The sequence below is a fragment of the Pseudopipra pipra genome, chromosome 26, assembly GCF_036250125.1.
Source record: "Pseudopipra pipra isolate bDixPip1 chromosome 26, bDixPip1.hap1, whole genome shotgun sequence".
Classification (NCBI taxonomy): domain Eukaryota; kingdom Metazoa; phylum Chordata; class Aves; order Passeriformes; family Pipridae; genus Pseudopipra; species Pseudopipra pipra.
Window position 1 is genome coordinate 2,021,624 of NC_087574.1, and position 27,699 is coordinate 2,049,322.

The 27,699-nt window shown below is 64.1% G+C and overlaps 5 protein-coding genes across 7 annotated transcripts in view; 3 read left to right on the forward strand and 2 right to left on the reverse strand.

Annotated features, from left to right (window-relative positions):
- The window catches only part of GPATCH8 (G-patch domain containing 8), a 53,632-nt gene extending 51,937 nt beyond the window's left edge, over window positions 1–1,695 (reverse strand). Inside the window, exon 1 of the mRNA XM_064636406.1 lies at window positions 1,563–1,695. Within this exon, the coding sequence (XP_064492476.1) occupies window positions 1,563–1,607 (45 nt within the window). The 5' untranslated portion in view covers window positions 1,608–1,695. The remainder of the gene's footprint in view (window positions 1–1,562) is intronic.
- A 3,540-nt stretch (window positions 1,696–5,235) lies between these two features.
- Window positions 5,236–11,107, forward strand: HROB (homologous recombination factor with OB-fold). Of its 2 annotated transcripts, none has more exons than XM_064636813.1 (10): window positions 5,236–5,443; window positions 5,718–5,768; window positions 5,883–6,803; window positions 7,393–7,476; window positions 7,620–7,760; window positions 8,024–8,132; window positions 8,213–8,298; window positions 9,688–9,795; window positions 9,908–10,100; window positions 10,778–11,107. In XM_064636813.1, the coding sequence occupies exons 1-10, from the start codon at window positions 5,441–5,443 to the stop codon at window positions 10,849–10,851; spliced, it is 1,770 nt and encodes a 589-aa protein (XP_064492883.1). In that variant the 5' UTR covers window positions 5,236–5,440; the 3' UTR covers window positions 10,852–11,107. The 2 variants fall into 2 exon arrangements, with proteins under 2 accessions (XP_064492883.1, XP_064492882.1); XM_064636812.1 differs by having other exon boundaries at window positions 5,345–5,466.
- Window positions 11,108–11,200: 93 nt separating this feature from the next.
- On the forward strand, window positions 11,201–14,863 carry ASB16 (ankyrin repeat and SOCS box containing 16). The gene is made up of 5 exons (XM_064636817.1): window positions 11,201–11,779; window positions 13,042–13,309; window positions 13,791–14,283; window positions 14,353–14,466; window positions 14,560–14,863. Exons 1-5 carry the CDS (start codon window positions 11,470–11,472, stop codon window positions 14,743–14,745), a joined length of 1,371 nt encoding a protein of 456 aa, XP_064492887.1. The 5' UTR covers window positions 11,201–11,469; the 3' UTR covers window positions 14,746–14,863.
- A 674-nt stretch (window positions 14,864–15,537) lies between these two features.
- On the forward strand, window positions 15,538–17,939 carry TMUB2 (transmembrane and ubiquitin like domain containing 2). Its single transcript, XM_064636737.1, has 3 exons — window positions 15,538–15,628; window positions 16,169–16,957; window positions 17,282–17,939. The coding sequence occupies exons 2-3, from the start codon at window positions 16,476–16,478 to the stop codon at window positions 17,649–17,651; spliced, it is 852 nt and encodes a 283-aa protein (XP_064492807.1). The 5' UTR covers window positions 15,538–15,628; window positions 16,169–16,475; the 3' UTR covers window positions 17,652–17,939.
- Window positions 17,940–18,090: 151 nt separating this feature from the next.
- On the reverse strand, window positions 18,091–27,529 carry ATXN7L3 (ataxin 7 like 3). 2 transcript variants are annotated; one of them, XM_064636736.1, is made up of 13 exons: window positions 27,401–27,527; window positions 24,828–24,935; window positions 24,606–24,738; window positions 23,679–23,850; window positions 22,473–22,570; window positions 22,274–22,296; window positions 22,147–22,192; window positions 21,703–21,734; window positions 21,514–21,582; window positions 21,135–21,178; window positions 20,938–21,009; window positions 20,540–20,673; window positions 18,091–20,038 (listed from the first exon to the last, which is right to left on the reverse strand). In XM_064636736.1, exons 2-13 carry the CDS (start codon window positions 24,876–24,878, stop codon window positions 19,890–19,892), a joined length of 1,023 nt encoding a protein of 340 aa, XP_064492806.1. In that variant the 5' UTR covers window positions 24,879–24,935; window positions 27,401–27,527; the 3' UTR covers window positions 18,091–19,889. The 2 variants fall into 2 exon arrangements, with proteins under 2 accessions (XP_064492806.1, XP_064492804.1); XM_064636734.1 differs by having other exon boundaries at window positions 22,147–22,296; window positions 27,401–27,529.
- Window positions 27,530–27,699: the final 170 nt, after the last annotated feature.

The window sequence follows — 27,699 nt, forward strand, 5'->3', positions numbered from 1 at the left end:
CAGGGAGAGGAGAACAGAGAAGTGACCCTCCCATAAAAACAAGCCCTGCCTTTTTATTTTTCACTGTATCCTATGGGAAAGACAATAAAAGCCTGGCATCTGACACAGATAAATCCCAATTTAAAACAGCGCCCAGGGAACACAGGGCTGTGACCTGGTTATTGTCTCTGGGCACTCCAAGATTTCGGGATGGGGGAATGGAGCCCTGTTTCCTACCTGACATCACCACACATTCCCTCTGCGAGCCCAGAGCCACGACACAGTAACAGGTTTTGCCACCACAATTATTTTTCTTGCCCCACAAAGGGCAAGGACACGACTGCAGAGCTCACCCGTTCCCTGGGTACCCGACTTGGTTCACGTTCCCCATCTCTCATGTGTTCTCAAGCCCTGTTCGCCCCAGTTCCTGAAACACAAACTTCAAAGCCAAATCGGACTATTTCAGTGTTAATTACGGCTCATTACTTCGTTTAAGGAAATACAGGATGCAACCCAGCCCGCGTTTGGGGCTGTGGCAGGAGCCAAACCTCCATCCACACACCAGGCAATGCACACAAACACGCTGAAAACCTATTTCTTCGTGTTTCTAACACGGTTTAACAACAATCTTTAAAACGTGCATCCCTTAAAACATCCGGAAGCACCATAAATTAGTCACTCCTGGATGTCCTGCCTGCTCCCAAGGCTGCACCTTAATGCCAGATTAAGCAGAATTACGCAAGCTCCACACTATAAAAACCCTCCCAAAGCTTCAGGTGAAAGGCCCGAGCGAGGATGAGCAGCCCCATCCCAACCGCGGGCTCCCGAAACAAGGGATCACCGACCAGCCCATCCACAGCCCTCCTCGAGCCGCCTTATCCTCGCTCCTTTTGTTTTCCTTCCTAACCCCGAGACTCTCCCGGGCTGAAGTCAGAGAACAACATGTCATTGTTCGGGCTTAATGAGTCAACGTTAATTTTCGCATTGTTTATTTAAGCCCCCTTTTAAAAACGGCAGCAGTGGCGTTAATTACGTTGAAACACCGATGTTCTCGGCTGGGGGGGGGAGGGATGAAATGAGATGAGAAGGAAGAGGCGTTTTCCACAGAGCAGGGGGTCGCTGGCAGATGTCGGGACAGCGGCGTGCGGGGCTCGGGGGGGTGGTCCCGCCCCCAGGGGGATCCCAGCCGAGATGGGGGTCGGTCCCGTCACCGGGGGGTGGGGGTTGGTGCCCTCTCGGGGGGGCTGTGATGCGACCCCTCACCGGGGGGGTGTGTTATCCCCTCACCGGGAGGGGGGTGGGTTGTTCCGTCACCGGGCGGTGGTCCGACTCCTCACCGGGAGGGGGGGCGGGTCCCCTCATCGGCTGACCCCGCCGGGTCACCGCCGCCGTCACGACACGCCCTCCCGCTGCCTCCCGCTGCCCCCCACAGCCCCCGTGTCACCTTGACAGCCGCCCCCGGCCCCCCGCGCTCCCCTCCGTGGCGGAGCTCCGGGCCCCGCACACAAAGCCCCGGTGAGCGGGGGGTGAGGGGGACGGCTCGGGGCGGCGCTGAGGGGCCCGTGGCCCCGCGGGGACAGTACCTGGAAATCCCTGTCCTCGTTGAAGCGGGAGAACCTGTCCGCCATTTCGCGCCGGCCCGACCCGGCCCGGCCCCGCTCCGGCCGCCGCCGCCTCCGCCCTCAGCACCGCCCCCGCCCGCACCACGCATGCGCCACGCGGTCACGTGCGCCGGCAGCGCGCGCGGTCACGTGATCCGCCGGGCCGCCCCCTCACGGAGAGGCGGCACAGAACGGCTCCGGTCCAGCGGGAGCGGCGGCGCGGCGGGGAGAGCGGGAAGGGGCTCGCACCGCCGGCCGCGCCCCCTATGGCTCCGCCGCGGCGGGTTACGCGTCCCGCCGAGCCTCGCTGCGTGTCCGGAGGCAGCGCGCACGGGGAGGGGCACGGCGCACGCGCTCCGGCGCGCTCTCCCCCTTTCAGCCCAATGAGGGCGCGAGCTGCGGCGCGGTGCGCGGCGGCCTCCCCGTCACACACCGCCACCCTCCACACACACACACACACACACACACCCTCCCAGACACCCCTCCCTCAGTACGCGCGTGCGCAAAGGCGTCACACGGGCGAGGGCTCGACCCCGGGGCGGGGGGAAAGGAGAGCGCGAGCCTCGCTTCGGTCTTCCCGCCTTCCCCGGGCCGAGCCAATGGGAGCTGCCCCAGCCGTTTGAGTGATGGCGGCGCCAGCCAATAGGAACACGAAATTTCCCGCCCTCCCAGCCTTGAGCCAATGGGAGCTGCCCCCACCACTTGAATGATGACGGTACCAGCCAATAGGAGAGCGAGCTCGCTGCCGCCCCCTCGTGGCGTGCGCTGCGGGTTGCGCTGCCCGCTGAGAGCGGCGCAGGCGCAGAGGCGGCTCGGAGGGGCCACAGCGGGGGGAGTGAGGGCATAGGGATGGGCTGAGGGGAACTGGGAGGAGAGTGAGGGAAACTGGGATGGGAGACAGGGCACTGGGATGGGAGGGAGGGGAACTGGGATGGGAGACAGGGCACTGGGATGGGAGGGAGGGGAACTGGGATGAGGCAGAGCCCTGAGGTGGATGATGGTACCCAGGGCCAGCCCTGAGGTGTAATGGGGCCCGGTCCTGCGCTGGCTCATGGTACCTGGGGCCAGTGCGGAGGTGGTGCCCAGCTCCTTGCCCTGAGCAGGGGGGGTGTGCCCGGCTGTGCAGCCGCAGCCCTGACCCGGTGTGCAGGGGCACAGGGGCAGCACCCTGGGCAATGCCGGGGGGCTGGAGCTGGTTTTGGGGTCTGGGATCTGGAGGTGGAGCTGGGGTCAGGGGCTGGGGCTGGGTTTGGGATCTGAGTCTGGTTTGGGATTTGGGGGCTGGGGCTGGATTTGGGGGCTGGGGCTGGGCTTGGGGGCTGGGGCTGGGTTTGGGGTTCAGGGCTGGGATCTGGGTTTAGGGCTTGGATCTGGGGACTGGGTTCTGGGGCTGGCTCTGGGATCAGGGATCTGGGTCTGGGTGTGCAGGAGCCGCGGCAGACGGGGCCCTGCGCCTCCATCCCCCAGCACAGCTGTCACCAGCTGTCCCCGAGCGCGGTGCCTGTGTCTCTGTCCTTCCACACGCCCTGACAGCAGGAAAAACGGCTCCCATATGTCTCTCCATTCATTCATTTCCCCTCTCCCCGCAGCAGCCGCCGCCGGGCCCTGCTGCCCTCTGCTGCCTGCCAGGGGAGGAGCTCGGCATCGGGGCTGCCCACGGCGAGTTCTCTGTGCCCCTGTGTGCCGCCAGCCCTGCCCTAAAGGCACACCTGTGCCAGCCCTGCCTGAGTCCTGCAGCACTCACGTTTTGCGTTCACGAGGTGGCTCCAGGCTCGGTCTGTTCCTGCACTGAGCCAGAGCTCCTGCATGGAACATCTGCCTCTCACTTGCTGGGACAAAATACTGTGCTCACCCCGCTGCCCCACCTCAGCAGCCCTGCAGAAACGTCCCCAGGAAATCCCCTCTGGAAGGGAAAACCTCACAGGAAAGGGAGGTTGTGGCTGCCCCATCCCTGGAAGTGTCCAAGGCCAGGCTGGATAAGGCCTTGAGTGACCTGGTCAAGTGGGAGGGGAGTGGAACTGGGTGGGCTTTAATGTCCATCCCAATCCCTTCATAATCTATGATTCTCATGCTGTCTCAAACAGTGCTGGGGACCTTGTGGCTGAGGGCTGGGGCCTCTGCACCACAGGGTGGCTGTGAGAGCTTTTGCTGGGCAGAAACCTCCTTGAATTTCCTCCTCATTACCCTGAGAAGGTTCTGTTGATTCAGTGCCTGTCTGTGCTTTACTCTGCTCCCCACAAAAACCCCAGTGTCCATCTTGTCCCCTGTCAGGTCAGCGCTCCCACCTGCCTGGGTGAGGGGCTGCTGCCAGCCCAGAGCTGCCAGGGCTCTGCCTCTCCTCCACAGGCCATGGTCTGTCCCTGCTGCTGTCCCCACTGGGCCCCAGGACTGCCCTGGCACTTGGCCCCATGGAGGGAGGTGAAGCTTAAGCAGGGTGGGGAGCAGCCTTTCTCCTCCCAGCAGTGTTTTTGCAAGGGACTGTCCACTCCTTGTCCTCCCAAAGCTTCCAGGGCCATCCGACTCCCAAAATTCAAGACAAAGATTCCTCCCAGACAAAAGGTGCCACCACAGAAAGCTCTTGCTGGCCATGGAGTGCCGAGAGCAGCACAGCAACTGCACGAGAGACAGAGGGTCAGGGCTTTCTTTCCTGGGTGGAACGGCAGTTGTTCGCTGGCAGAAGTGAATTTCAGCACAGACACACACACACACACACAGACTCACGTGTGTGCAGGACACACACACGTGTGCAGGACACACACACCTGCATGTAAAAGACAAAGACACACACACACACAGCCCCAGACACATGTGCGTACAAGGACACACAGACACGTGCGTACAAGACACACAGAAACACACAGACACATGCATGTGCAGGGTGCACAGACGTGTGTACAGGCACCAGACACATGTGGAGAACACACACACTCATGTACAAGACACACACACACAGACACATGTGCAGGACACACACAGACCCACATAGTCTCATCTGTGTGCAGGACACACACACGTGTGTACAGGCACACAGACACGTGTGCAGGACACACACACCTGCATGTAAAAGACAAAGACACACACACACACCCAGAAACCTGTGCAGGACACACACACGTGTGTACAAGGTACAGACACACATGTGTACAAGGTACAGACACACATGTGTACAAGGTACAGACACACACGTGTGCAGGACATACACACATGCATGTACAAGACACACACAGAGAGACACATGTGCAGGACACACAGACACATGTACAAGACACACAGACACACGCATGTGCAGGACACACACACGTGTGTACAGGCACACAGACATGTGCGCAGGACATACAAACGTGTACAACACACAAGCACAGACGTGTACAGGATGCACACGTGTACAAGGCACAGACACACGTGTGCAGGACATACACACACGCATGTACAAGCCACGCAGACACATGTTCAGGACACACACAGACCCACACAGTCTCATGTGTGTGCAGGACACACACACATAGACACGTGTGCAGGACACACACACACACGTGTGTACAAGACACACACAGACGTGTGTACAGGACACAGACGTGTGTACAGGACACACACACGCCTGTGTACAAGATGCACAGAAAGACACACACACACACGCGTGTGCCCTTGCACACTTGTGCACATGTGACACGCGTGGGGAAAGAGGGTGTGTGTGGCCCTTTAAGAGGCGCGGCCGCGCTCCCTGCCCGCCGCCAGGCGGCGCCAAGCCCCGCGGGGGGAAGTTCCGCCCCCTTCCCCCGGGGGACCGCGGGTTCGAGTCCCGGCCCCGCCGCTTCCGCATCCGGGGTCGGGTCGTGGGGGGGGGCGGTCGCGCTGCTGCCATGGTAACGGGAGCGGGGGGATGGAGGTGGGTTTGGGGGTGCCCTGCGAGAGATTCAGGATCTCTACGGGGGCCCCCGGCGACCCCGAGGGCCCCACGGCGGAGGCCTCCGCCGTGGGGCCCTCGGGGTCGCCGGGGGCCCCCGCGGGGTGGGAGTGGGGCAAGTTTGGGGCCCCCCCTAAGAGTTTTGGTGTCCTTATGGGATCTGAGGTCCCCGAGCCCCCCCCCCCCATCTTGTTCTGCCCCCCATAATCTCATTTCCCCCTCTTTTCCCACAGTCCTGCCGCTTCCAGAAGCTTTTTGGGACGGACGGGGAGCTGGAGGACGAGGTGAGGGATTCCCCCCCCCCCCCCCGGGGCTGGGGCTACCCCAGCTTGGCTGAATTTTTTGGGGGGGTCACACGGAGCTGTTTGAATTCCCGGCGTTTTTCTAATTCCCCGCAGGATTTCCTCTCCGCCGTGGAAGACGCGGAGAACCAGTTTGTGATCCCTGGATACTCGTCACCCAGTGACGCCCCAGTTCCTCCCAGTAAACCCCACCCCAGTAAACCCCACCCCAGTAAACCCCACCCCAGTAAACCCCCCACCCTCCGACCCCTCGCCGGGCAGGGGGAGCATCCCGCGGGATTCCAGGGACCCCCACCCAGGGGAGCAGCCCCCCAGGATGAGCTGGATAATGAACTTTTCCTGGCTGCCTGCATGGAGCTGGAGGGGCCCGAGGGGCCGGCGGGGGCCGGCACTGCCCCGTTGCCCCCCGGGCGCGGGGAGAATCCCACACGGATACGCCCAGGGAAGGAGAACGCTCAGGAATGTGGGATCCCCAAAAAGCTGAGAGTGGGAGAGGAGCCGATCCCCAGCTCCAGGGGGGTGCAGGACAGGCAGGACCCCCTCCCCACTCCCAAAGTGGTGCTGAGGCCCAGCACAGCCGGTCCCTGGACCCCCAGGCCCCCCATTTCCATGGGAAAGCCGGGAAGCTCTGCAGGGTCTGGGTCCATCCCTGCTCCAGGGACTCCATCCCTGAGGCCTTTCCAAGCACCCCTGCGAGGCAGCAACTCCTCCTCGTGTCTCGGGGTGCCCTGGACCCCTCCAGCACTGAGCATCCCCCAACCCCAGCAGCCCCCCAGGCCCCTCTCCCGACCCCCTGGATCCACGGAGCCCCTGAGGCCGCCGCTCCGGATGGCTGCTGGATTCCCGAATCCCACCGTGGTCCCCAATGCCCCCGGCCCCCCGAACCCCCCCGTGGTGACCAACCACCTGGTGCAGCTGGTGACAGCGGCCAGCAAAGCCCCCGGGGCGTCCCCCCGGGTCCCCCCGTGCAGGGAGAGCCGGCGCTTCCCGGGGCCCGCCGGGATCCTGCCCCAGCAGGTGGGTGATGGGGATGGGGATGGGGATGGGGACAGGGTGGAAGTGGGGATAGGGATGAAAGTTGGAGTGGAATGGGGATAAAGGTGGGGATGGGAGTGGAATGGAACTGGAGACAGGATGGGATGGCGATGGGGTGGGGATGAGAATGGGATGGGGATTGAATGGGGATAGGGATGGCATGGGAACAGGGAGAAGCATGGGATGGGGATTGAATGGGGATAGGGATGGCATGGGAACGGAGAAGGATGGGATGGGGATGAGGATGGGGATGGGGACAGGATGGGAGTGGGGATAGAGATGGAGATGGGAGTGGAATGGGGATTGGATGGGGACGGGGATGGGGATTGGATGGGGATGGGGATTGAATGAGGATAGAGACAGCATGGGAACAGGGATAAGGATGGGATGGGGATGAGGATGGGAATAGGGATAGAGATGGGGACAGGAGTGGAATGGGATGAGAATGGAGTAAGGGCAGGACGGGGATAGGATGGGAAGGTAACGGGAATGGCATAAGATGGGACAGGTTGGGATGGGAGCAGCTGATGAAGCGATGCAACTCCCTGGACACCTCCCTTTATCCCATAAGCACTCTGGGAAGCTGCTGGAGGAGATCCTGGTTTCTGCTCCCCAGACTCCAGCTCACGGGGCTGTGGCAAAGCCACGGACACAGGTAACACAGACACTTCCCCCCATCTGCAGCAGATCCGGCTGGGAATCCCATCAGCACGGCTGTGGGCTCCCACAGAGGGATGCTGGAAGGAGAGGGGGTCCCTGCAGCTCCAGGGTGGTACTGTGGTTGTCCCGTGACTCCAGGCACTGCCCAGCTCCCCGCTGCCCACGGAGGAGGATTTTGGGAAGGGGCCCTGGCTGGCCATGAAGACAGAGCTGGGGCTGGACGAGAGGGATCCCGGCTGCTTCCTCCACACCTACAGCGTCGTCATGGTGCTGCGGAAGGTGAGGGGGCCCACACGAGGCCACCAGACCTGGGATTCGGCTTCCAGCTCTTCCCTCACCCCTCAGAGCTGTTTTTAGAGCCAGGAATCAATGTGGGGAGGGGGCTGAGCTGGGCTGAGCACGGACAGCCAGGTCCACACGGGGACATCGGTGTGACAGGGGTCACAGGATCCTAGAATGTCCCATGCTGGAAGGGGCCCACAAGGATCATCGAGTCCAGCTCCTGGCCAGGACATCCCAAAATCCCCCTTTGTGCCGTGCAGGCAGCCCTGAAGCAGCTCCCAAAAAACAAGGTCCCCAGCATGGCCGTGATGATCAAGGCCCTGACCAGGAGCAGTGCCGGCGCCGGTGCCATGTTCCGGGATCCGACGGGTGAGTGGGGCCGGAGCTGGGCCCGGGTGGGGCTCCTGCCTCTCACTCCCGGGGCTCAGGGATCCCATCCTCATCCACAGGGGAGATCCAGGGCACGGTGCACCGGCTGCTGCTGGAGGAGAGGCAGAGCGAGCTCCGGCCTGGCTCCGTGCTGCTCCTGAGGCAGGTAGGAGAGGTGGATCACATCCCAGGGGATGGGATATGGGGAACTGCTGGGATGGTAATACAGCATGTCAGCTGTCCCATTCCCTGTTCCTTAGCACCTTGGAATTGTGAATATGAGGATAAGGGAGTATTAGGGTAAGGGGAACTAGCAGTGTGTTAATAGAGTCCATCAGCTGTCCCGTTCCCAATTCCATAACACCCTGTAATTGTGCATAAAAGGATGGGAGGATAAGGGAATATTAGGATGAGAGGATAAGGGAATATTAGGATGAGAGGATAAGGGAATATTAGGATGAGAGGATAAGGGAATATTAGGATGAGAGGATAAGGGAATATTAGGATAAGGAGAACACCCAGTGTGTTAATGGGGTGTATCACTTGTCCCATGACACTATGGAATTGTGAACATAAATATTAGGATAAGGAGATAAGAGAATGTTAGGATAAGGGGAGCTACCAGTGTGTCAATAGGATACATATCTCTTTTCTGATTTCCCATTTTATGACATTCTGGAATTGTGAATATAATTATTAGAATAAGAGGAAAGGGGAGTATTGGGGTAAAGGCATAAGGGGAACTACTAGCCTGTTCATATGGTACATCACCTTTTCCATTCCCTATTTTGTCACACCTTGGAATTGTGAATATAAATATTAGGATAAGGAGAAGTACTGGTGTGTCAATACAAAGATCACCTTTCCAATTCCCTGTTCCATAATACCTTGGAATTGTGAGTGTAAGTATTAGGGTAAGGGAATATTGGGATAAGGAGAACTACCACTGTGTTAATTGGCTATATTACTTTTCCTATTCCCCATTTTATAACACCCTGGAATTGTGGATTTAAATATTAGGATAAGGGGGTAAGGGAATATTAGTATGAGGGGATAAGGGAATATTAGGGCAAGGTGAGCTACCAGTGTGTTAATAGGGTGCATCACTTTTCCTATTCCCTATTTTATAACACCCTGGAATTGTGAATAAATATTAGGCTAAGGGGATAAAAGGAACTACTGGTGTGTTAATAGGGTACATCACCTTTCTCTTTCTTTTATAACCTTGGATTTGTGACTGTAAATATTAGGATAAAGGAATATTGGGATAAGGGGATATGGGATATGGGAAACTACTAGTCTGTTCATATGGTACATCACCACTCCCATTTCATAATACCCTGGAATTTCAATATATAATATTGGGAAAGGGTCTCACATACTTCTACAACTCTGATTTTTTTTCTCAAATACTCCTAAAATTTCACCCTGCACCTTAAAATTTTCATTTGAGCTTGTCATAAATGGAAAAATGTACCTTTGGGGTGTTATGCAGGAACTCCTCCACAGGCAGGGAGCTGGAGCTGGCTCTGACCTCCCCTCCCTTGTCTCCTAGGTGGGGGTCTTCTCCCCCTCCCACCGCAACCACTACCTCAATGTCACCCCCAACAACCTGCTCAGGATCTTCCCACCGGAGCCCGAGGGCGGCTGCTCCCAGCGCCAGGTGAGGAGGGGACAGTGCTGGTGGCTCTGGGGACACGTGGGGACCCTCGGGAGGAAGGATGGATAAATCCCCCCCGGGCTCCTGGGTAATTCATCCCTGCTGGGTTTTGCAGGTCCCTGCCCAGGCTGGGCTAATCTCAGACCCTCCTGCACAGCCCCCCCAAGGTGTCCCTGTCCCTGGGGACTGGGGACACTCGAGGACAAGTGGCCACAGCACAGAGGAGCATCCAGGGGGCTTTTCCCTGCACCCACCAAGCCCCGGGTCCAGGCAGGAAGAGCCAGTGGGAGCTGATGGATGTGACATGGGTGAGTCAGACCCACTCCAAGAGGGGAAGAAATGCTCCATGTCCTGTGGAAAACAGGTGGGGTGGTGACTGCCCTCATCTGCAGTGGCAGAAGGGGTTGCCTGGAGAAGCTGTGGCTGCCCCTGGATCCCTGGAAGTGTCCAAGGCCAGGTTGGATGGGGCTTGGAGCAACCTGGGCTGGTGGAAGGTGTCCCTGCCCATGGCAGGGAGTGGGACTGGATGAGCTTCAAGGTCCCTTCCAGCCTAAACTTTTCTGTGATCCTATGGCTCTATGATATGTCCAGCCTGGAGCAAAGGAAGGTCAGAGGGCACCTTCTCCTTCTCCACAACTCCCTGACAGGAGGGGGGAGCTGGAGGGGTTGGGCTCTGCTCCCAGGGAACAAGGGACAGGACAAGAGGAAATGGCCTCAAGCTGCACCAGTGGAGGTTTAGGTTGGATATTGGGAAAATCCCTTCATGGAAAGGGCTGTCCAGCCCTGGCACAGCTGCCCAGGGCAGTGGTGGAGTCCCCAGCCCTGGAGAGATTTAAAAGCCACGTGGATGTGGCACTTGGGGACACGGGTTAGTGGTGGCCCTGAGGGAATGGTTGGACTCAGTGACCCTGGAGGGCTTTTCCAACCTGAACAATTCTGTGGTTCCATGTAAAACTCATGGATTTCCCCCCGCTGTGCCGTGCAGATGACCTGGATGGGCTCCTGGGAGAGCTGCCCGAGGATTTCTTCTCAGCCCCAGCCCAGGCTGACTGTGGCTGACCCCAGGAGCTGCTGGCACAGGCTGGGCTGTGCCATGGCCTGGTGAGGATGATGATGATGCCAAGGAGCAGGTGGTACCCCTGCCACCTCTGCATGCTCCTGTCTCTGTGTGTCTGCTGTGTTTGTTGTGGAGCCAAGAGCTGGGGGGGCTCCAGGGGGATCCCTGGGGGACACAGCCTGAGTGCTGTCCCCACTCCTCCAGGCACAACTTCCCCTCACTCCCAAACCTGCATTAAAGGGCTGTTCTGTCCCTGCATCACCTGTGTCCTTGTGTGTCACCGTCCTTCTGGACCCCAAACCCATCCCCTGGGGGGTCCCCACTCTCCCTCCCCTCCCTGGGCAGAAGGGGCTGTTCCCCTCGGGGTCCTGCAGCCCCTCAGGGCTGGGGAGCCCCAAATCCCACCCCCATGGGATGTCCCCACCTCGCACCCACCAACAGGTTAAACTCCCGGCACCCCGTGACTCTGTTTACCACCCAGGAGTTATTTATAGGGCTCCTGGCTCCGGGATTCGATTCCACATCCGTGTGTGGGGCACAACCCTATTTATAACCCCCCCCAAGGCACAGGGGGCCGGTCGCTGCCCCCCAACTGCCCCCCCAGCCCTCCGGGGGTGCCCATGGCCCACGAAACCTTTGCCTTCAGCTCCTCGGCCCTGCGCTCGCTGCAGCTCCAGCGGGAGCTGCTGGAGCGGGAGGAGCGGCGGAGAGCCCTGGCCCGGGAATGGGCCACGCGCCGGTTCCTGCCGGAGCCCCCCCGGGCCCCCCCGAGCCCCCCCCGGCGGCGCCGGTACTGCCGGGACCCCGCCGTGCACAACGCCCTGTACGCCGGGGACCTCCCGCGGGTCCAGAGCATCTTCAAGGACGAGGCCGCGGCCAATTTGGTCCTGGAGATGGTCAGCGAGGAGCTGGTGTGGTCACCGGAGCAGGGTATGGGGCTGGGGGGTCCTGCCCTTCTCCCTCCCTTTCTCCTTCTCCCTCCCTTTCTCCTTCTCCCTCCCTTTCTCCTTCTCCCTCCCTTTCTCCTTCTCCCCTCCTCCTTCTCCCTCCTTCCTTCCCCCTCTTTCTCCCCTTTTTCCCCCTCTTTTTTCCCCTCTTTTTTCGTCTTTTTTCGCTCTCTCTTCCTCCTTCTCCCTTTTCTCCCTTCCCTTCTCCTTTCTTCTTCCCTTCCCTTTTCCCTTCCCTTTTCCCTTCCCTTTTCCCTTCCCTTTTCCCTTCCCTTCCCCCTTCAAATTAACAAGGGGAGCCAGGGCAAGGGGCGATGGATGGGGCTGCAGTTCCAGGTGGGCTGAGGGGAGCAGGGCTGGGGGATCCAGTTTGGAAGGGTGGGCTGTGGAGAATGCTCTGGGAAAGGGGGTACAATCCCAGGTTTACTCCACGCAGGGTTTCCTCTGGCTGGAGGTGGAGGTGGGGGGATATTGGGGTTCACAACCGACCCCCCGAGCTATGGGTGGGTGGGAGGTCCAGTGCAGGGTGTGGGGGGGTGATCAGGTCTGGGGCAGCACCCATGGGTGCCCTGCTGCCCCCCCCTGCTCTGGCAGGGCTGTGGGTGTGGGGTCTGGGGTGGGTGGTCAGGGCAGCCCCCATGGGTGCCTCGCAGGGCTGTGGGTGTGGGGGGGGGTCTGCTGGGGGGTGGGTTTTCAGGGCAGACCCGTTGGTGCCCCACTGCCCTTCCTGCAGGGCTCTGGGTGGGTTGGGGGGATCCAAGGAGTTGGACCCCCCAGGAGGTGGGGGGGGGGGGTGAGTGAGGGTTCCAGTGGGGGGTAGGTTTTCAGGGCAGGCCCCTGGGTGCCCCACTGACCCCCTTTTGCGGGGATCTGAGTAGGTTGGACCCCCCAGGAGGTTGGACCCCCCCCAGGCAAGGCTGTAGGTGGGTGGGGTGTCCAGTGGAGGGTGGGTTTTCAAGGCAGGCCCCCGGGCGCCTTGCTGACCCCCCCACACACCTTCTGCAGGGCTGTGGGTGAGGAGGTGGGGAGGTCCAGTGGGGGGGGTGGGCACTGCAGCCCCCACGGGTGGTGCAGATCCCCCTCACCCCCAGCAGGGCTCCGGGTGGGGGGCCCGGGGTGGGTTTTCAGGGCACATCCGTGGGTGCCCCACTGACCCCTCCCCACAGGGCTGTGGGTGGGTGAGGTGTCCAGTGGAGGGTGGGTTTTCAGGGCAGCCCCCTGGTTGCCCCACTGACCCCCCAACAGGGCTGTGGGTGCTGAGCCCCCGCCGGCAGCAGACCTCGGCTCTGCGCATCGTCACCGCCCGGGGCTACGAGGACTGTGCCCGGCACTTGCTGCTGCGGGGGGCGGCGGTGGACGCCGTGGTGGGGGGCCGGGCCCCCCTGCACGACAGCGCTGCCGCCCCCCACCCCAACTGCGCCCGCCTGCTCCTGGCCTTCGGCGCCGACCCCAACGTGCTGAGCGCCGAGGGCTCGGCCCCCCTGCACCTCTGCACTGCCCCCCAAAGCCTGCGGTACGGGGAGGGGGCTGGGAATGGGGGGGCACCTGCGTGCCAGGCTCCACCTCCCGCCCAAATCGCGACCACCGCCTCTAAACCCCCCAGAGCTCAGCCAAGACCCCTTATGCTAGTGGGGACCCCTGTTTGCAGCCCCCAATGCAGCACCTGTGTCCTGGGGGTGTCCCATGGGAGCCAGGGCTCTCTGAGGTGTCCCAGGGGTGTCCCTTGGGGTGTCCCTAGTGGTGTCCCAGGGTTCTCCAGGGTGTCTCAGGGGTGTCCCTTGGGATGTCCCTGGGGGTATTCCAAGTGTGCCAGGGCTCTCTGGGGATTCCTAAGGGTGTCCCTGGGGATGTCCCTGGGGGTGTCCCTAGGGGTGTCCCATGGGTGCCAGGGCTCTCTGGGTTGTCCTGGGAATGTCCCTGGGGGGCGTCCCCACAAGTGCCACCTCTCTCCACGAGTGTCCCCCTCACCCTTCGCCCCCCACCCCCTCACCCAGGTGTGCGGAGCTGCTGCTGGCGCACGGCGCGCGGGTGAACCTGGGCACGCGCGACCGGCAGGTGACGGCCCTGCACGTGGCAGCGCGCCAGGGGCTGGTGGCCCACGTGGAGCTGTACCTGCACCACGGCGCCGACCCCTCCCACCGCACCCACCAGGGTGAGACCCCCCTGAATGCCGCGGCGGCCGCAGCTGAGCACCCCGAGGATGCCGAGCGGTACCTGCGCGTGGCCGAGCGGCTGCTGGCGGCCGGTGCCGACCCGGGGGCCGCGGGGCGCAAGGGCCACACGCCCCTGCACAACGCCTGTGCCAACGGGCACCCCGGGCTGGCCCGGCTGCTGCTGTGCCACGGCGCCGACGCCACCGTCCCCAACGGCGCCGGTGACACCCCCATGGACTGTGCCCTCCGCGCCGTCCACGAGTACCGGGACCAGCGCCCCGAGGAGACCCTCGTGCTCCTGCTTGACCACGGCGCCCTCCCCGGGCACCCCAAGGTGAGTGGTGGGGGGTCACTGGGTGGTGGTGGCTGTGTCACCCCCTCGGTGACACGGCTCTGCTGGCAGATGCTCAGGTTGTGCTGCCAGCACCCGCCGGCGCTGGAGGTGATGCTCAACGCCTACGACCGCGTGCCTCCCGCCGAGGGATGGGCGGAGGACGTGCCTCCCGAGCTGTGGGAGGTAAAGGGGTCCCCTGAGGTGCCCTGGGGTGTCCTTGGGTGTCCCTGCACCCCGGTCCCAGCTCGCTGACCCCCATGTCCCCCCCCAACCCAGGAGCACCAGGAGTTCTATGCCTCGGCCGTGCGCATGGCGGGGCAGCCACGGCGGCTGCAGCACCTGGCACGCTGGGCCATCCGGAGCCACCTGGGCTCCTGCTGCCACAGCGCTGTCCCCAGGCTGGCACTGCCACCCGCCCTGCGACGGTACCTCCAGCTGCACATCGAGGGGGTCATTTCTTGAGAGCAGCCCTTGCTTCCCCACTGGTGTTCCCTCCCCGTGTTCCCTCCCCGTGTCCCCATCACTGTCCCCTCCCTGTGACCCCCCCCATGTGCTGGTGTTAATAAAAGGACGTAGCAGAGGTGGATCTCGAGGCATCCCTGTCCTTGTGGGGAGTAGATGGGCAATGGCTACTGCTCTGGGGGGTCAGGGGACTGGGGGGACAGGGACAGGGGATCACAGGTCTCCAGGAGGTGACAGATGGGCCCTGGAGGATGTGGGGGCTGCAAAGGGGGGGTGACAGGCTCTGGGGATGTGACAGCCAGGGCTGGGAGTGTCCAGACCAGGGAGGCTCAGGACCTAGAGGGAGTTCCTGGCCCGGAGGGGGCTCAGCCCTGAGGGAGGCTCAGCCCTGAGGGCGGTTCAGCCCCGGGGTGGGTTCAGCCCCCGGAGGGTTCATTCAGTCTCCCGGGGCAGGGGGGGGCTCAGCTCCACAGGGGTTCAGCCCCGGGGTGGGTTCAGGGCCTCGGGGAGGGTCCCGCCCCCGGCAGCCCCGCCCGGGGGGTGTCACACGTGGCTCCCGAGGCCCTGCCCCGCGGAGCCCCAGGCCCCGCCCCAAACCCCGCCCTCCGTGACCACGCCCCCACCGGTCGCGCCCACCAATCATGGGCGTGATGACCCACCCACTGACCCCGCCCCGCCCCACAGGCCCCGCCCCTGACCCGCCCCCGAGAGGGATGCGTTCTGCTAACCCCGCCTCCTTCTCCACAAACCCCGCCCAGTGGGCGTGGCTCCGCGGGCGGGGCTGTGACGCGCCGCGCGCGCGCCCACCGCCCGCTCCCGCCCCCTGGCGGCGGCGCCGTCTGACGTGGCGCTTCCGGCGCGCGGGCGGCGGCGGCGGGAGGCGGTGAGTGGGGGGGGGGGGACACCGGGACCCCCGGGACAAACCGGGACCCCCGGGACAAACCCGGACCCCCGGGGGCACAGAGGGGATGGCAGGGACACACCGGGATTTCCAGACACAGCGGGACCCCCGGGGACATAGCGGGACCCCCGGGGATGGCAGGGACGCCCCAGAACACAGCGGGACAAACCAGGACCCAGCGGGGACGGCAGGGACACACCGGGACTATTGGAGACCCCCTGGGGATGGAAGGGACACAGCGGGAGGGGCAGCGACACACCAGGACCCCCGCGGATGGTGGGGACACAGCGGGACCCCCGGGAATGACGGGAACACACAGCAGGGCCCCCGGGGATGGTGGGGCACACCGGGACCGTGAGGGACTAGCCGGGACACACCGGGACGAGCAGGGACCCCCCGGAGCTGGCAGGGACACAGCGGGATCCACCGGGCCCCCGGTTCCTTCCGCCGCCCCGGGCCCGGCCCGGCTCTTCCCCTGCTGCCCCCCCCGCCCCTCTCACCGCATCGCTCCGCTCCGCCCAGGTCGGGGATGGGCTGACACTGCCCGGGCTGGGCACCGAGGGGCTGTGGGACCCCCTGGGACCCTCCGCCAGCCCCGGCGAGGGGAGCGCGGCCCCGGCACCGCTCGGGAGCGAGAAGGAACGGCCTGCGGTGAGGAACTCCCGTCCCTCGGGATCTCCGGGTAGCGGGAGCAGCGCCGGGATCTGTTGGAAGGTGACCGCGGAGTGGTCCCTGCTGCCACCCCGGGGGTCCCCGCTGGCATCCACGCCGGGCACGAGGGGGTTGCGGAAGGAATAAAGACCCCAGGCTGAGCGGGGGGATCCCGGAGATGGAGCCCCCCGCCGCCCCCCTCATCCCGGGGGTGGGGGACGAGGTGACGCTGGTGGCCGGGCTGGCGGTGCTGGCGCTGGCGCTGGTACTGGCCTGGCTCTCCACGTACGTGGCCGATGGCACCAGCCAGGCCCTGGGCACGGGGGACGCCGCTGTCATCCGCCTCGGGCCCCTCCCGCCCTACGGGGGGGCCGCGGGGGCGGCAGAAGCCCCGGAGCCCCCCGGGGTCCCCGAGAACACGGAGGAGAAAACTGAGGAGGAAGGAGGGGCGGCGGCGCAGGGGGACAGCGGCACCACCCCCGACCCCGGCCTGGAGCAGCTGCTGGATGTCCAGAGCTTGTCCCAAGGGATGGCTGAGCCCCGCGCCCCTGGGGAGGGGGATCTGTGCCCCGGACTCATCAAGATCCGCCTCAAGTTCCTCAACGACACCGAGGAGGTGGCGATGGCCCGGCCCGAGGACACCGTGGGGGTCCTCAAGAGGTAAGTCCCGAGGGAAAGGGGACGTGGGGAGCGGTGCCAGGCTGCCAGCCAAGCCCCCCTCAGCTCCTGTGCCCCCCCCGAGTGCAAACAGCCCTCACCCAGCAGAACGGGAGAGGGGTTTTTTCCATCTTGTTCTTCCAAAGACACCAAGGAGGGGGGATTTAAAACAAGTTTAAAAGAGAAGGTGGCACGTGGTGGCGGTGCCATCGCTGTCCCCCTGCGCTGTCCCCTCCCCGTTTCACAGTGGGGGGGGGTTTCCATCAGCCCCAGGTGTGTCCAGGAGCCCATTCTCTGCCACCTTCAACCTCTGCCCTCCTCCCACAGCAAATACTTTGCGGGCCAGGAGAGCCAGATGAAGCTCATCTACCGCGGGCAGCTGCTGCAGGACCAGGCGCGGACACTGCGCTCGCTCCGCATCACGGACAACTGTGTCATCCACTGCCACCGCTGCCGGGGAGCCACCACGGCCACCCCCGCCCTGCCCGACCCTGTCCCCGCCGGCCCCGCGGCCCCGGGGCTGCCCCTGGGCGGGGGGACCCTCATGGTCCCCACGGTCATGGTGGTGCTGGCGCTCGGGTGGTATTTCCGTGTCAACTACCGGCAGCTCTTCACCACCCCGGCCACCGTGTCCCTCATCGGGGTCACTGTCCTGGTCACCTTCCTGGCCTTCGGGGTGTATGGACAGTCAGGATGAGGCAGGAAGGAGCTGGGGAGGCACCCCAGTGTCCCTGTCCCCACTGTCCCTGTCCCATTACAGTGACCAGAGCCAGCACGGCAGGGGCTGTTTGGCCCAGTCTCGCTGCCAGATTTTATCCCCCCAAAAAGGGGCTGTGCCCCCCCCCACACCTCAGAACTCCATTCGTCCCATTCCCAATCCCAGCTCTGGGGGAGTGGGACAGCACTGGAATGGGCCGTGGCTTCTTCCCAAGGTCTTTTTAAAGCAAATAAAGGGTGTTAAGTCACCCCAGCACTCACCTTCCCACCCTGGGGTTGCTTATTCCCCCCCTTCCCGTGCTTTTGGGGGGGGTTATAAAAACAAATTCAGCCCCATACGCAGTAAATGGAGTGGTGGTCGGGGGTGGGGGTGGGGTAACAGCCCTGCTTAATTAACCAGCTGTAATTAATGCCAGGGATACCAAGTCAAGATGCAGTTTTATTTACAGGGGCAGCCACAACCCACTCACGGGACACACAGACCTCACAAGGGCTCAGCTCCCCCCGGGAGGGGGGACACGCAGAAACACTGGGGGCTGGGGGGTGAGGACACTGACCTGGGGGGGTCACAGGGCACATCCAACCCCCCCCAAGCCCTGTTACACCCCTTGGACCCCAAATTTGCAGCGCCTCTCCTGCAACCAGAGAGCCTCAAGCTGTTCCCCCCCCCCCAAGACCCCAGCTCACTGTGCCCTCCCCAAGCAGCTGGGGGGGGCTCAGGGTGACCCCCTGTGTTTTTGGGTGCCCACACCCCCATCCGCAGGCCCCAGGGCACACTAAGGCCAGCTCGGTGTGTCCGGTGGCCAGGCCCCCCCAGCCCCAAAGCCACACCGGGAGGGGCCACACGGGGGTCCCCATGCAGTGAGGAGGGGCCCCCCCGCAGCGTTTTGGGGTGCCCAGGGCTCTGTGGGACCCCCCCAGCCCAGCCTTTAGCAGCAGTTTGAAAACAATAGTGAATCCAGAGTCGAGAGCACCATAATTTGTGAGCCCCACCGAGAGGATGAGCCAGGGCACTGGGGTGGGGGGACAGACACAGTCCCCCCCCAGGGACACAGGGCCAAGGGGGTGGGGGGGTCAGACAGCCATGGGGGGGTACAACGGAGGGGACAGAACCAACCCTGTCCCTGATGCAGCCCCTGTGATGGAGAACAGCTCGGGTTGGGGCGTTATCGTGGGGCTGGGGGTGACCTGGATCCAGCCAGAGGGACCTGTCCCCCCCCCAGCCCACACAGCAGGGCGCTGGTCCCGGCCCCCCCAGCCAAAAGCAGAGCCTGTGGGAGTGCAAACACCAGCCAGAGCTGGTGGGGGGTCCCCAGTGACCCCCCTGACTGCAGCAGCAGGTCCCCGGGCATGCGGGGAGCGGAACAGAGCTGCCCTGGGGGGATGAGGTGGGGGGGCTCTGCCTTGAAGCCAGACTGTGCTGTGCCTACCCCCCCCATTTTGCTCCACTCTCAGCCCCCCCAGGCTGTCCCTGGCAGGTTGGGGCCCCCCCTCCCCACACAGTTCAGCACAGAGACGGTCACAGCAGCTACCCTCCCACCTCCAGAGCTCCCCCAAACAGCCCCAAACACGAAGGATGCAGCATGCAGCCCCCCCGAAGCCCCCTGTGAGGGCACTGCCAGGCCCCCCCAGCTGAAGAGATCTGGGGCACGGGGGTGTCCCCACTTGTCCTCTGAGTGGGAAATACCCCCCTCCAGCGTGCCCCCCACCCCTGAGCCAGCCCGACCAGCGAGAGCCAGCCCGGGGCAGGGATGGGGGGGCAGCCCGGGGGGGGGGGGAGCTCACCCCAAAACCCTGCAGCAGAGGGGATCCACACCCCCCTCACCCAGGCCTGGACCTGCCCGGGGGGTTCAGGTGCCCCCCACCCCGCTGGGGTAAGTGAGGAGCGGGTGTGGGAGGGGGCACAGCTGGGTTTGGGGGACACTGGGGAGGGGAAGGGGGTGGTCATACCCCCATGTCGAGCCAGGTGCCCCCTCAGTGCCCCAACAGGAGCCCCACGTACAAAAACTGTCACAGAATAAATAGAGGCACTGGGGCAGGCAGGGAGGAACGGGGGCACTAGTGGGGGCTCCCCAAATCCAGCCCCCGCTCCAGCGACGGCCGAGTCCTCCGTGCCCCAGGTACCCGCTTTGTGTCCAACCCAGGGGGCTCTGGGGGGGCTGCCCCGGCCCGCGGCCGTCCGTCTGTCCGTCCTGGCCCCCCCCCAGCTCTGGGGGGCTCAGTTGATGTCGTCATAGATGCTGGGGGTGTGGGGGGCGGGGGGCTTGGGCTTCTTCTTCTTGCTGGAGCCGAGCCCTGGGGCACCACTCACCAGCCCCAGGTGGGGCTTCTTCTTCTTGGTCTTGCGGGACTCGGAGTTGTTTGTACCTGGGAAAGGGGAAAAAGGAAGAAATGGGGGTGTCAGGGAGGAGATGGGCCCCCCAAAACAGAGAAGATCCCCCCCATCACCAATCCACACCCAGGACAATGTACCCCAAAACATTTCCCCCACCCTGGGATGGTGGGTGACAAGATGTCCCAGATGCTCTAGGCTTTGGAGCCACAGTGTGTTCATCCCCTCTTGCACTGGGGAGACGCCAGAAGAGCCAGTTTTGCCCCCACAGAAGGGTCTGTGCCCCAAGCTTTGCCCCTCAAAGGGGTCTGTCCCCCAGAATTTGCCCTGCAGAGGGCTCTGTGCCCCAGGATTTGCCTCCATGAAGGGGCCTGTTCCTCAGGATTTCCCACTCAGAGGGGTGTCTGCCCCCAGATTTGCCCCATGGAGGATTTTATGCCACAGTATCTGCCCCACAGAGGGGTCTGTGCCCCCAGATTTGCCCCATGGAGGGGTCTGTGCCCCCAGATTTTCCCCTCAGCCCCCCAAACACTCACTGGCTTTGGAGGAGGCCGAGTCGGAGGGGGAGATGTCGGAGGAGCCGTCCCACTGCAGGCGGCTCATGAGGGCCTGGCTCTCGGCCACCTCGAAGCTGTCGTTCTCCACGCCGGCCTCTGCCTCGGGCAGGGACCTGGGCACAGGTGTCAGGGGGTCCCCAGCCCCTGGCATGGGGGGTGGGGGGAACAGAGCCCCCCACAATGCCAAGGGGATGCCCCGAGCTTGGCCCAGCTCCCCACCACCGCACATCCCAACCCCAGCCCTAACCTCCCGTCCCTTCCCGGGGGCCTCCCTGTCCCCAGCCCCCCCTGAGCACCCCGTGCAGCCCCCCCAGTCCCTGTTCACAGGGGACAGTGACCCCAGGACCTTGGGGACCCCCGAGGTTGTGCCCACTTACGCGGAGGGACCGAGGAGGTAAACCCGGACTGCCCTGCGCTGCTCATCCGTGTGCTGGGGACACCGCAGGGACCTGGGGGATGGCATTCAGGGGTCAGCCAGGTGTTTCCCCTCACCCTGTGGGCATCCAGGCACGTTGGGGACCCCCACGAAGCCCCCCCTGAGCCCTACAGGGATGCTAGCCCGGGATGCTCTCACCTGGTGCACATCTTCTTGGTGTGCTCAGAGATGACCCCGCATTGCTGGGGAGGGAAGGGACAGGTGAGTGGGGGGGGACAGGTGAGTGACCCCTGGGCTGTGCTCTACTATCACAGCCCTGGGGACCCACAATCCTAGGGACCCCCCAACCTCTCAGTGCTGTCCCATCCCCCCAGAGAGGGCAGCCACCACGCTGGGCCACCACATCCCCCAGGATCAGACCCACTGTACATCCCTGTTCCCAGCCTCTAACCAGCTCCAGTGGGATGGAGCTGAGCTGGGAAAGATCCCAGGGGTCCCAGCCTCCGTGCCCTCTGTCTGGCCAGGGATGAGGTCCCTCTGGAGCCCCCTGTGCCCCCCATGCCCCCCAGTCCCACACCGTGGTGAGCAGTGTCCGCAGCTCCTCGGGGCCCAGCGTCTCGTAGTTGATTCCTGCCGAGTTGCTGTACTGGGGGGGCAGAGAGTGGGGTCAGGGCTGGGGGGGAACAGGGGGGACCCTCCCAGGGGGGCGACAGGACCCCCCTGAGGGGGCAGAGGAGGGACCAGGTGCTGTTTCTCCTGGGCTCACCTTGAAGGGATCGGGGTTCCCACCGATCTCGCCTGGGAGAGAGGAGGGGTGAGGGGGGATGAGGGGGGTCCTGCCTGTGGTCTGGCCCCCCACGGGACCCCTGGTGCCCCCTCCCACTGCCACCATAGTGAGAGCCCCACCTCCCCACAAGCCCCACCCACTGCAGCTGCCCCTCCCACCCAATACCTGCCCCACTTTATGCCCCACCCACCAATGCCCCTCCCACCCCAAATACCTGCCCCTTTACACCCCACCCATCCAAAATACTCCACCCTCATTTACATCCCCCATCCAAATGCCCCCAAATGCCCCCCCCCAAACCCTGCTCCCACCCCAAGCCCCACCCCTGCGATGCTCCGCCCCCACAGATGCCCCACCCCAGGCAGTGTAAGCCCCTCCCCAATGCACAAGCCCACCCCCAGCAGTTAAGCCCCACCCCCTCACCATTTTTGTGTTTCAGGGACTTGGACCTGCGGGGCGAGTTGGGGTTCTGCAACAACAGGGGGGTGTTGAGGGGTGTCCATGTCCCCCCCATGGTCCCCACACCCTGCAGCACCCCCTGCCCCCTCACCTTATCTGATTTCCTCTTCTTTGCTATGGGGAGAGAGAGAGAAGGGACAGATTTGACCTTTTCTGGTAGATTTGCAAGCCCAGGGCATCCCCTTCCCCATGGACGAAAACCCCCCACACACCCACCCTGGACTTGGGGTCAAGGGCACAGGGCAGGCAGGACACATCCCCCACCCCTGAGGGGACCAGGGACCCCCCACCTTTCTTCTCAGAGCCGTAGGACCAGTCGTTGTCGTTGATGTCGTCGTTGTCCTCCTGGTCACTCTCTGACTTGTTCAGGTTGTTGCTGCTCGCGATCCTGTGCAGGGAGGGGAGGGGGGTCATGGCCAGGACCTGTCCCACGTCCTCCATGGAACCCCAGGATCTGTCCTGTACCCTCCCACCTCCCCAGCACCCCAGGGTTCATTGTGCACCCTCATCCACTCTCCAGGATCCATCCCCTGCCTCCTCCAGCCCCCCAGGATCTGTCCTGCACCTCATATCCTCCCAGCACCCCAGGACCCATCCTGCATCCTCCTCAGGACCCATCCTGCACCTCCCATTCTCTCTGTCCCCCACATCCTCCCCAGCACCCCAGGATCTGTTCCACATTCTCCCTAGGACCCGTCCTGCACCCTTCCATCCTCCCTGGCACAGGATTCACCCTGTACCCTCCTGTCCTCCCCAGCACCTCAGGATCTATCCTACATCCTCTCTGGCACCCCGGGATCTGTCCTGTGCCCTCCCATCCACCCTGGCCCCCAGGACCCACCCTGCACCGTGCCTGGCTCCCCAGGATCCATCCCGCACTTCCCATCCTCCCCAGCATCCCAGGATCCAGAGAGGGACCCCCACCAAGAGCAGGGGGGGACAGAGGACCCAGGATTTCCAGTTTGTTTTCCCAGGATGGAGTGAAGCCATGGGTGAGAACAAGAGCAACTGGAGGTTGGACTCCAGGGTTGTTGGGCAAGAACAGACACCCCCACAATGAAAAGCAAGGAGAGGGGAGACCTTGATGCTGAACTCCCATCCCCAGGTTCATCAGTGCCTGAATCTACTGCACCCCCACAGAGAAGAAACCTACCCCCAACACTCCTTGTGCCTCAGTTTCCCCACAGAGAACACCTCCAGCACCCCCCCTCATCCCCCCTCACACCTCAGTTTCCCTATGGATAAGACACCTGGCCCCACACCCCCAACCTCCTCGTGCCTCAGTTTCCCCTCTGAGAACAATCCCAGCCCCCCCATAACACTCAGCCTCCCTCATCCCTCAGTGTCCCCATGGAAAAGAGATCCAGCCTCCCACCCTCAGCCCCTTTTGTGCCTCCGTTTCCCCTCTGAGCACACCCCAGCCCCCCAGCAGGGCCCCCCACACTGCGGGGTGCCCCCCAGCCCTCGGGGTGCCCCCCAGCCCTCGGGGTGCCCACCTGCGGTTGGCGATGCGGCTGCTGTTGCGGCCCATGCCCAGGCACTTCTCCAGGTGGGGGGCGAAGCGGGAGGCGGCGATGCTGCGGCTGCAGTTGGGGCACACGCACTCCTTGTTCTTCCACTGGTTGTACACCTGCCCGAAGATGTCCACGCCCGGCTGGTCCACGATCTCTGTGGGGGGGACACGCTCAGACCCTGCCCTGAGACCCCCACTCCGCTCTGGGGGGAGGCTTTGGGCTGCCAGACCCTTCCTTTGGGCTGCCAAACCAACTGAGACCCTCCCAAAACTCCCCTTCTGCTCAGCGTGTCCTTCGGACTGCCAGACCCTCACAAGAACCCCCTGACATCTCCCCTCTGCTCTGGGGAGAGCTTTGGGCAGCCAGGCCCTTCCTTTGGGCTGCCAGATCCTCCCAAGACCCCCCTGATACCCACCCCTCTGCTCTGGGGGTTCCTTTGGGCTGCCAGACCCCCTCCCTTCCACTCTGGTTCAGGGAGGTCTCTGAGCTACCAGACCCTCTGTTTGGGCTGCCAGACCCTCCTGAGACACCCATTCTGCTCTGGGGGGGATCCTTTGGGCTACCAGATCCTCCCCAAGAGCCTCAAGGCAGCTTTTGGGGGGACTGAAACCAGCAGCAGCACAGTCGGGGGGGGTCTCCACTCCCCTCCCACCCCAGCTGTGCCCCCCCAGGGCCCAGCACCATGTTCTGGGGTTCAGTTCACCCACACTTACCCCTCTGGGACAGTTTGGTCACTGCCAGGGGGTCATTTGGGTGTTTAATCCCCCTCAGCACCCCTTAAACCCAACCCCCTGTGCCTGGGGACCACCAATTCCCCCACAGCTTCTCCAGTGGCACTGGGAGCAGGGGGTTGGCTGTGTCCCTGTCACCAGTGTCACCCTGACCCCAGGGGGAGCTTGGGGGGCTCACCAAAGTCCTTCATGCTGTCGGGGTCTGTGTCATCCAGGAAGAAGTACCCACACTTGACAGCCCGGTGCACCTCGAAGCAGAGCCCCAGGCAGGCATCCTCCACCAGCTCCGTGTAGATCTCGTGTGCGATGGCCTGGGGGGGCCAGGGGGGGCTGTTAGCGATGGGGGGGGACAGAGGGACGCCCCAGGGGGCACACAGACCCAGGGTGGGGGGCAGCTCACCTCCAGTTTGCTGTTATCCAGGCCAGACAAAGACATATCCTCCATTTTCATTTGCAGCTGCTCGCGGAGAAGTCACGGCGAACACTCATAGCATGGGACACGGGGGGGCTGCCAGGGGTCGGGGGGCATGATGGCACCTCACCCCCCACCAGGAGAACCCCCTCACCCCCCTCCCAGCCAAAATCCCACTGCACACCCTGCGATGGCCCCAAGATGCGCTTTGGGGGTACCCAAGAGGAAGAGTCCCTGCGTTAAACCCCGCAGAAATGAAGGGGGGGGCTCGGGGGTCTCCCAGCTAGCCATGAACCCCCCCCAGATTGACATGGACCCCTCCCAGCACAGCAAAGACCCCCTCCCAGGTTGGTGGGGAACACTGGCTGCCACGGGGGATGTGTCCCCTTGTGTCCATCCTGTTGTCCCCAGCCCTCAGGACATGCTCAACCATCGCCAAGGCATCAAGCCCCGCCCAGAAGCCCCCCTGAGCCCCCCCAAGCCCCCCAGGATTGTCTCTGGACTCCAGGGGTGCACAGAGCACTTGTGGTGCCCCCCAAACCAGCCCCCCCACCTCGGGGTGGGTTTTACTGCATCACCCTCCCTTGCAGAGGATGGAGGGGGGACAGGGCAGGGAGGGGAGCAATGTGTGCTCCCCACAAAAGGGGGGCCTGGACCCCCCTGATGGGGTCTAATGACCCCAAACTTGTGTCCAGACCCCTCTCAGCACCCACTGATGGTGCTGACCAGTGGCCCCCCTAATTGTCACGGAGGGGGGCCTCTGATCAACCACTGGATGGGGGGGACACAAGGGGGGTCCCGTTGTCCCCACCCCACAGCCCAATCCCCCTGAGCTGGGGGTTTCTCTTCCTTTCACAGCAAAAAGAGGAAACAGGGAATTGGATGCAGGGAACTGGCTCAGCCCTCACCCTCCTGGGACCCCCCTGGGCCCCCCCCGGGTTGAGGGGTTGGTGTGGAGCCCAGAGAGGGTCAGGGGGGGCTGCCCAGGGCCCCCCCACCCCGCTGCAGGCAGGGCTGGAGGCTCTGGGGGGGAGGCTCGGGGGTGGGGGGGATGAGAAGTCTGGATGTTGCATCAGGCTGGGGGGGTGAGGAGAGCAGGAAAGGGGGGGGAAGGGGCCTCAGGGGTCTCACATAGGGCTGGGAGGGGGGCAGGGAGGGTCCTGGGGGCTCTCAGGATGGACAGGGGGTACAAAAGTGGGGGGAATAAGGAGGGGCTTAGAGGCACCCTTGGGGCTCATGGGAAAGGCAGGGGGGACAGAAGGGGGGCTCAGGGCCTGGGGGGTCTCACATAGGGCTGGGGGGGCCCAGGGACAGTCCCTGGGGGCCCTCAAGATTGGGAGGGAGAGGGTAGAAAAGGGGAGGGAAGGGGAGGGGTCTCAGGTCCTGGGGTTCCAGAGAGGGTCTGGGGGCCTCTCAGAATGGGGAGGGCAGAACACGGGGGGAAAGAAGGAGAGGCTCAGGGTCTGGGGGTCCAGGGAGAGTCCTGGGGGCTCTCAGGCAGGAGGGGGGGGACAGGAAAAGGAGGGAAAGGGGGCTCAGAGGGTCTCCCATAGGGCTGGAGGGACCCAGGGAGGGTCCCAGAGGATTTCAGGATTTGGGGTGGACAGAAAAGGGAGAGGGGAAGAGGGGGGGCTCAGGGTCTGGGGGTCCAGGGAAGGTCCTAGGGGTTCTCAGGATGGGGAGGGGGACAGGAAAGGAAGAGGGGCTCAGGGGGTCTCACATGGGGCTGGAGGGGGCCCAGGGAGGGTCCTGGGGGGCTCTCAGGACTGGGGGTGGGGGCAGAAAAGGGGAGGGAAGGGGAAGGGTCTCAGGTCCTGAGGGTCCAGGAAGGGTCTGGGGGGCTCTCAGGAGGGGGGGACAGGAAAGGGGAGGGAAGGGGGGTCTCATATAGGACTGGGGGAGCCCAGGGAGGGTCCTGGGGGCTTTTGGCAGGGACGAGAGGGATATAAAAGGTGGGGGAAGGGGCAGCCTCAGGGCCTGGGGGGGTCTCACATGGGGCTGCGAGGGCCCAGGGGGGGTTGTGGGGTCTCTGAGGACGGGGTGGGAGAAAGGGCAGGAAAGGTGGAGGGAAGGGGGGAGTCTTAGAGGGGGTCCATAAAGGTCCTGGGGGCTCTCAGGGTGTGGAGGGGCAGGAAAAGGAGGAGGTAAAGGGGATCTCAGGGGAAAGGGAATCTCAGGGGGTCTCCAACAGGGCTGGGGGGGGCTCAGAGAAGCTCCCGGGGGCTCTCAGAGTGGGGGGGTGGCAGGAAAAGGAGGGGGAGAAAGGGGATCTCATGGGAAAGGGAATCTCAGGGGGTCTCCCACAGGGCTGGGGGGGGCCCACGGACGCTCCCGGGGGCTCTCGGGCTGGGGGAGGCGGCCCGGGCAGGGCAGGGCATGGCCGGGAGCATTCCCTGGGGTGATCCCGGGCGGATCGGGGGGGTCCCTGAGCTCCGGTGGGGGGGTCCCGGGGCGGGGTCAGCGGGCCCCTCTCCGGTGCGGCGGGGGCCCCCACGGCCCGGCAGGGCCCCGGAGGGCGGGCGGGAGCTGCGGGGCCCGGGCGGGGCGGGGCGGTCACTCACCGACCGGCGCGGAGGGTCCGCCGGGGCCGGGGCGGGGCCGGGTCAGCGCCCGCCGCCGCTCCGGCGCGGGGCCCAGCGGCGGCGGCTCGCCATGCTCGGGGGCCGGGGCCGGGGCCGTGCCGGGGCCGTGCCGGGCGGGCGGAGCGGCCGGGCCGGGCCTGGCGGTGCCTCCGCCCGGCGGCGGCGGCGGCCGAGGGGGGTGAGGGGGGTGAGGGAAGGGAGGGGGGGGTGAGGGAGGGGGAGGCGGGGCGCCGCGCCCGGCGCGCGCCCGGCCCCGCCCCCCGCCGCGCGCCGCTCCC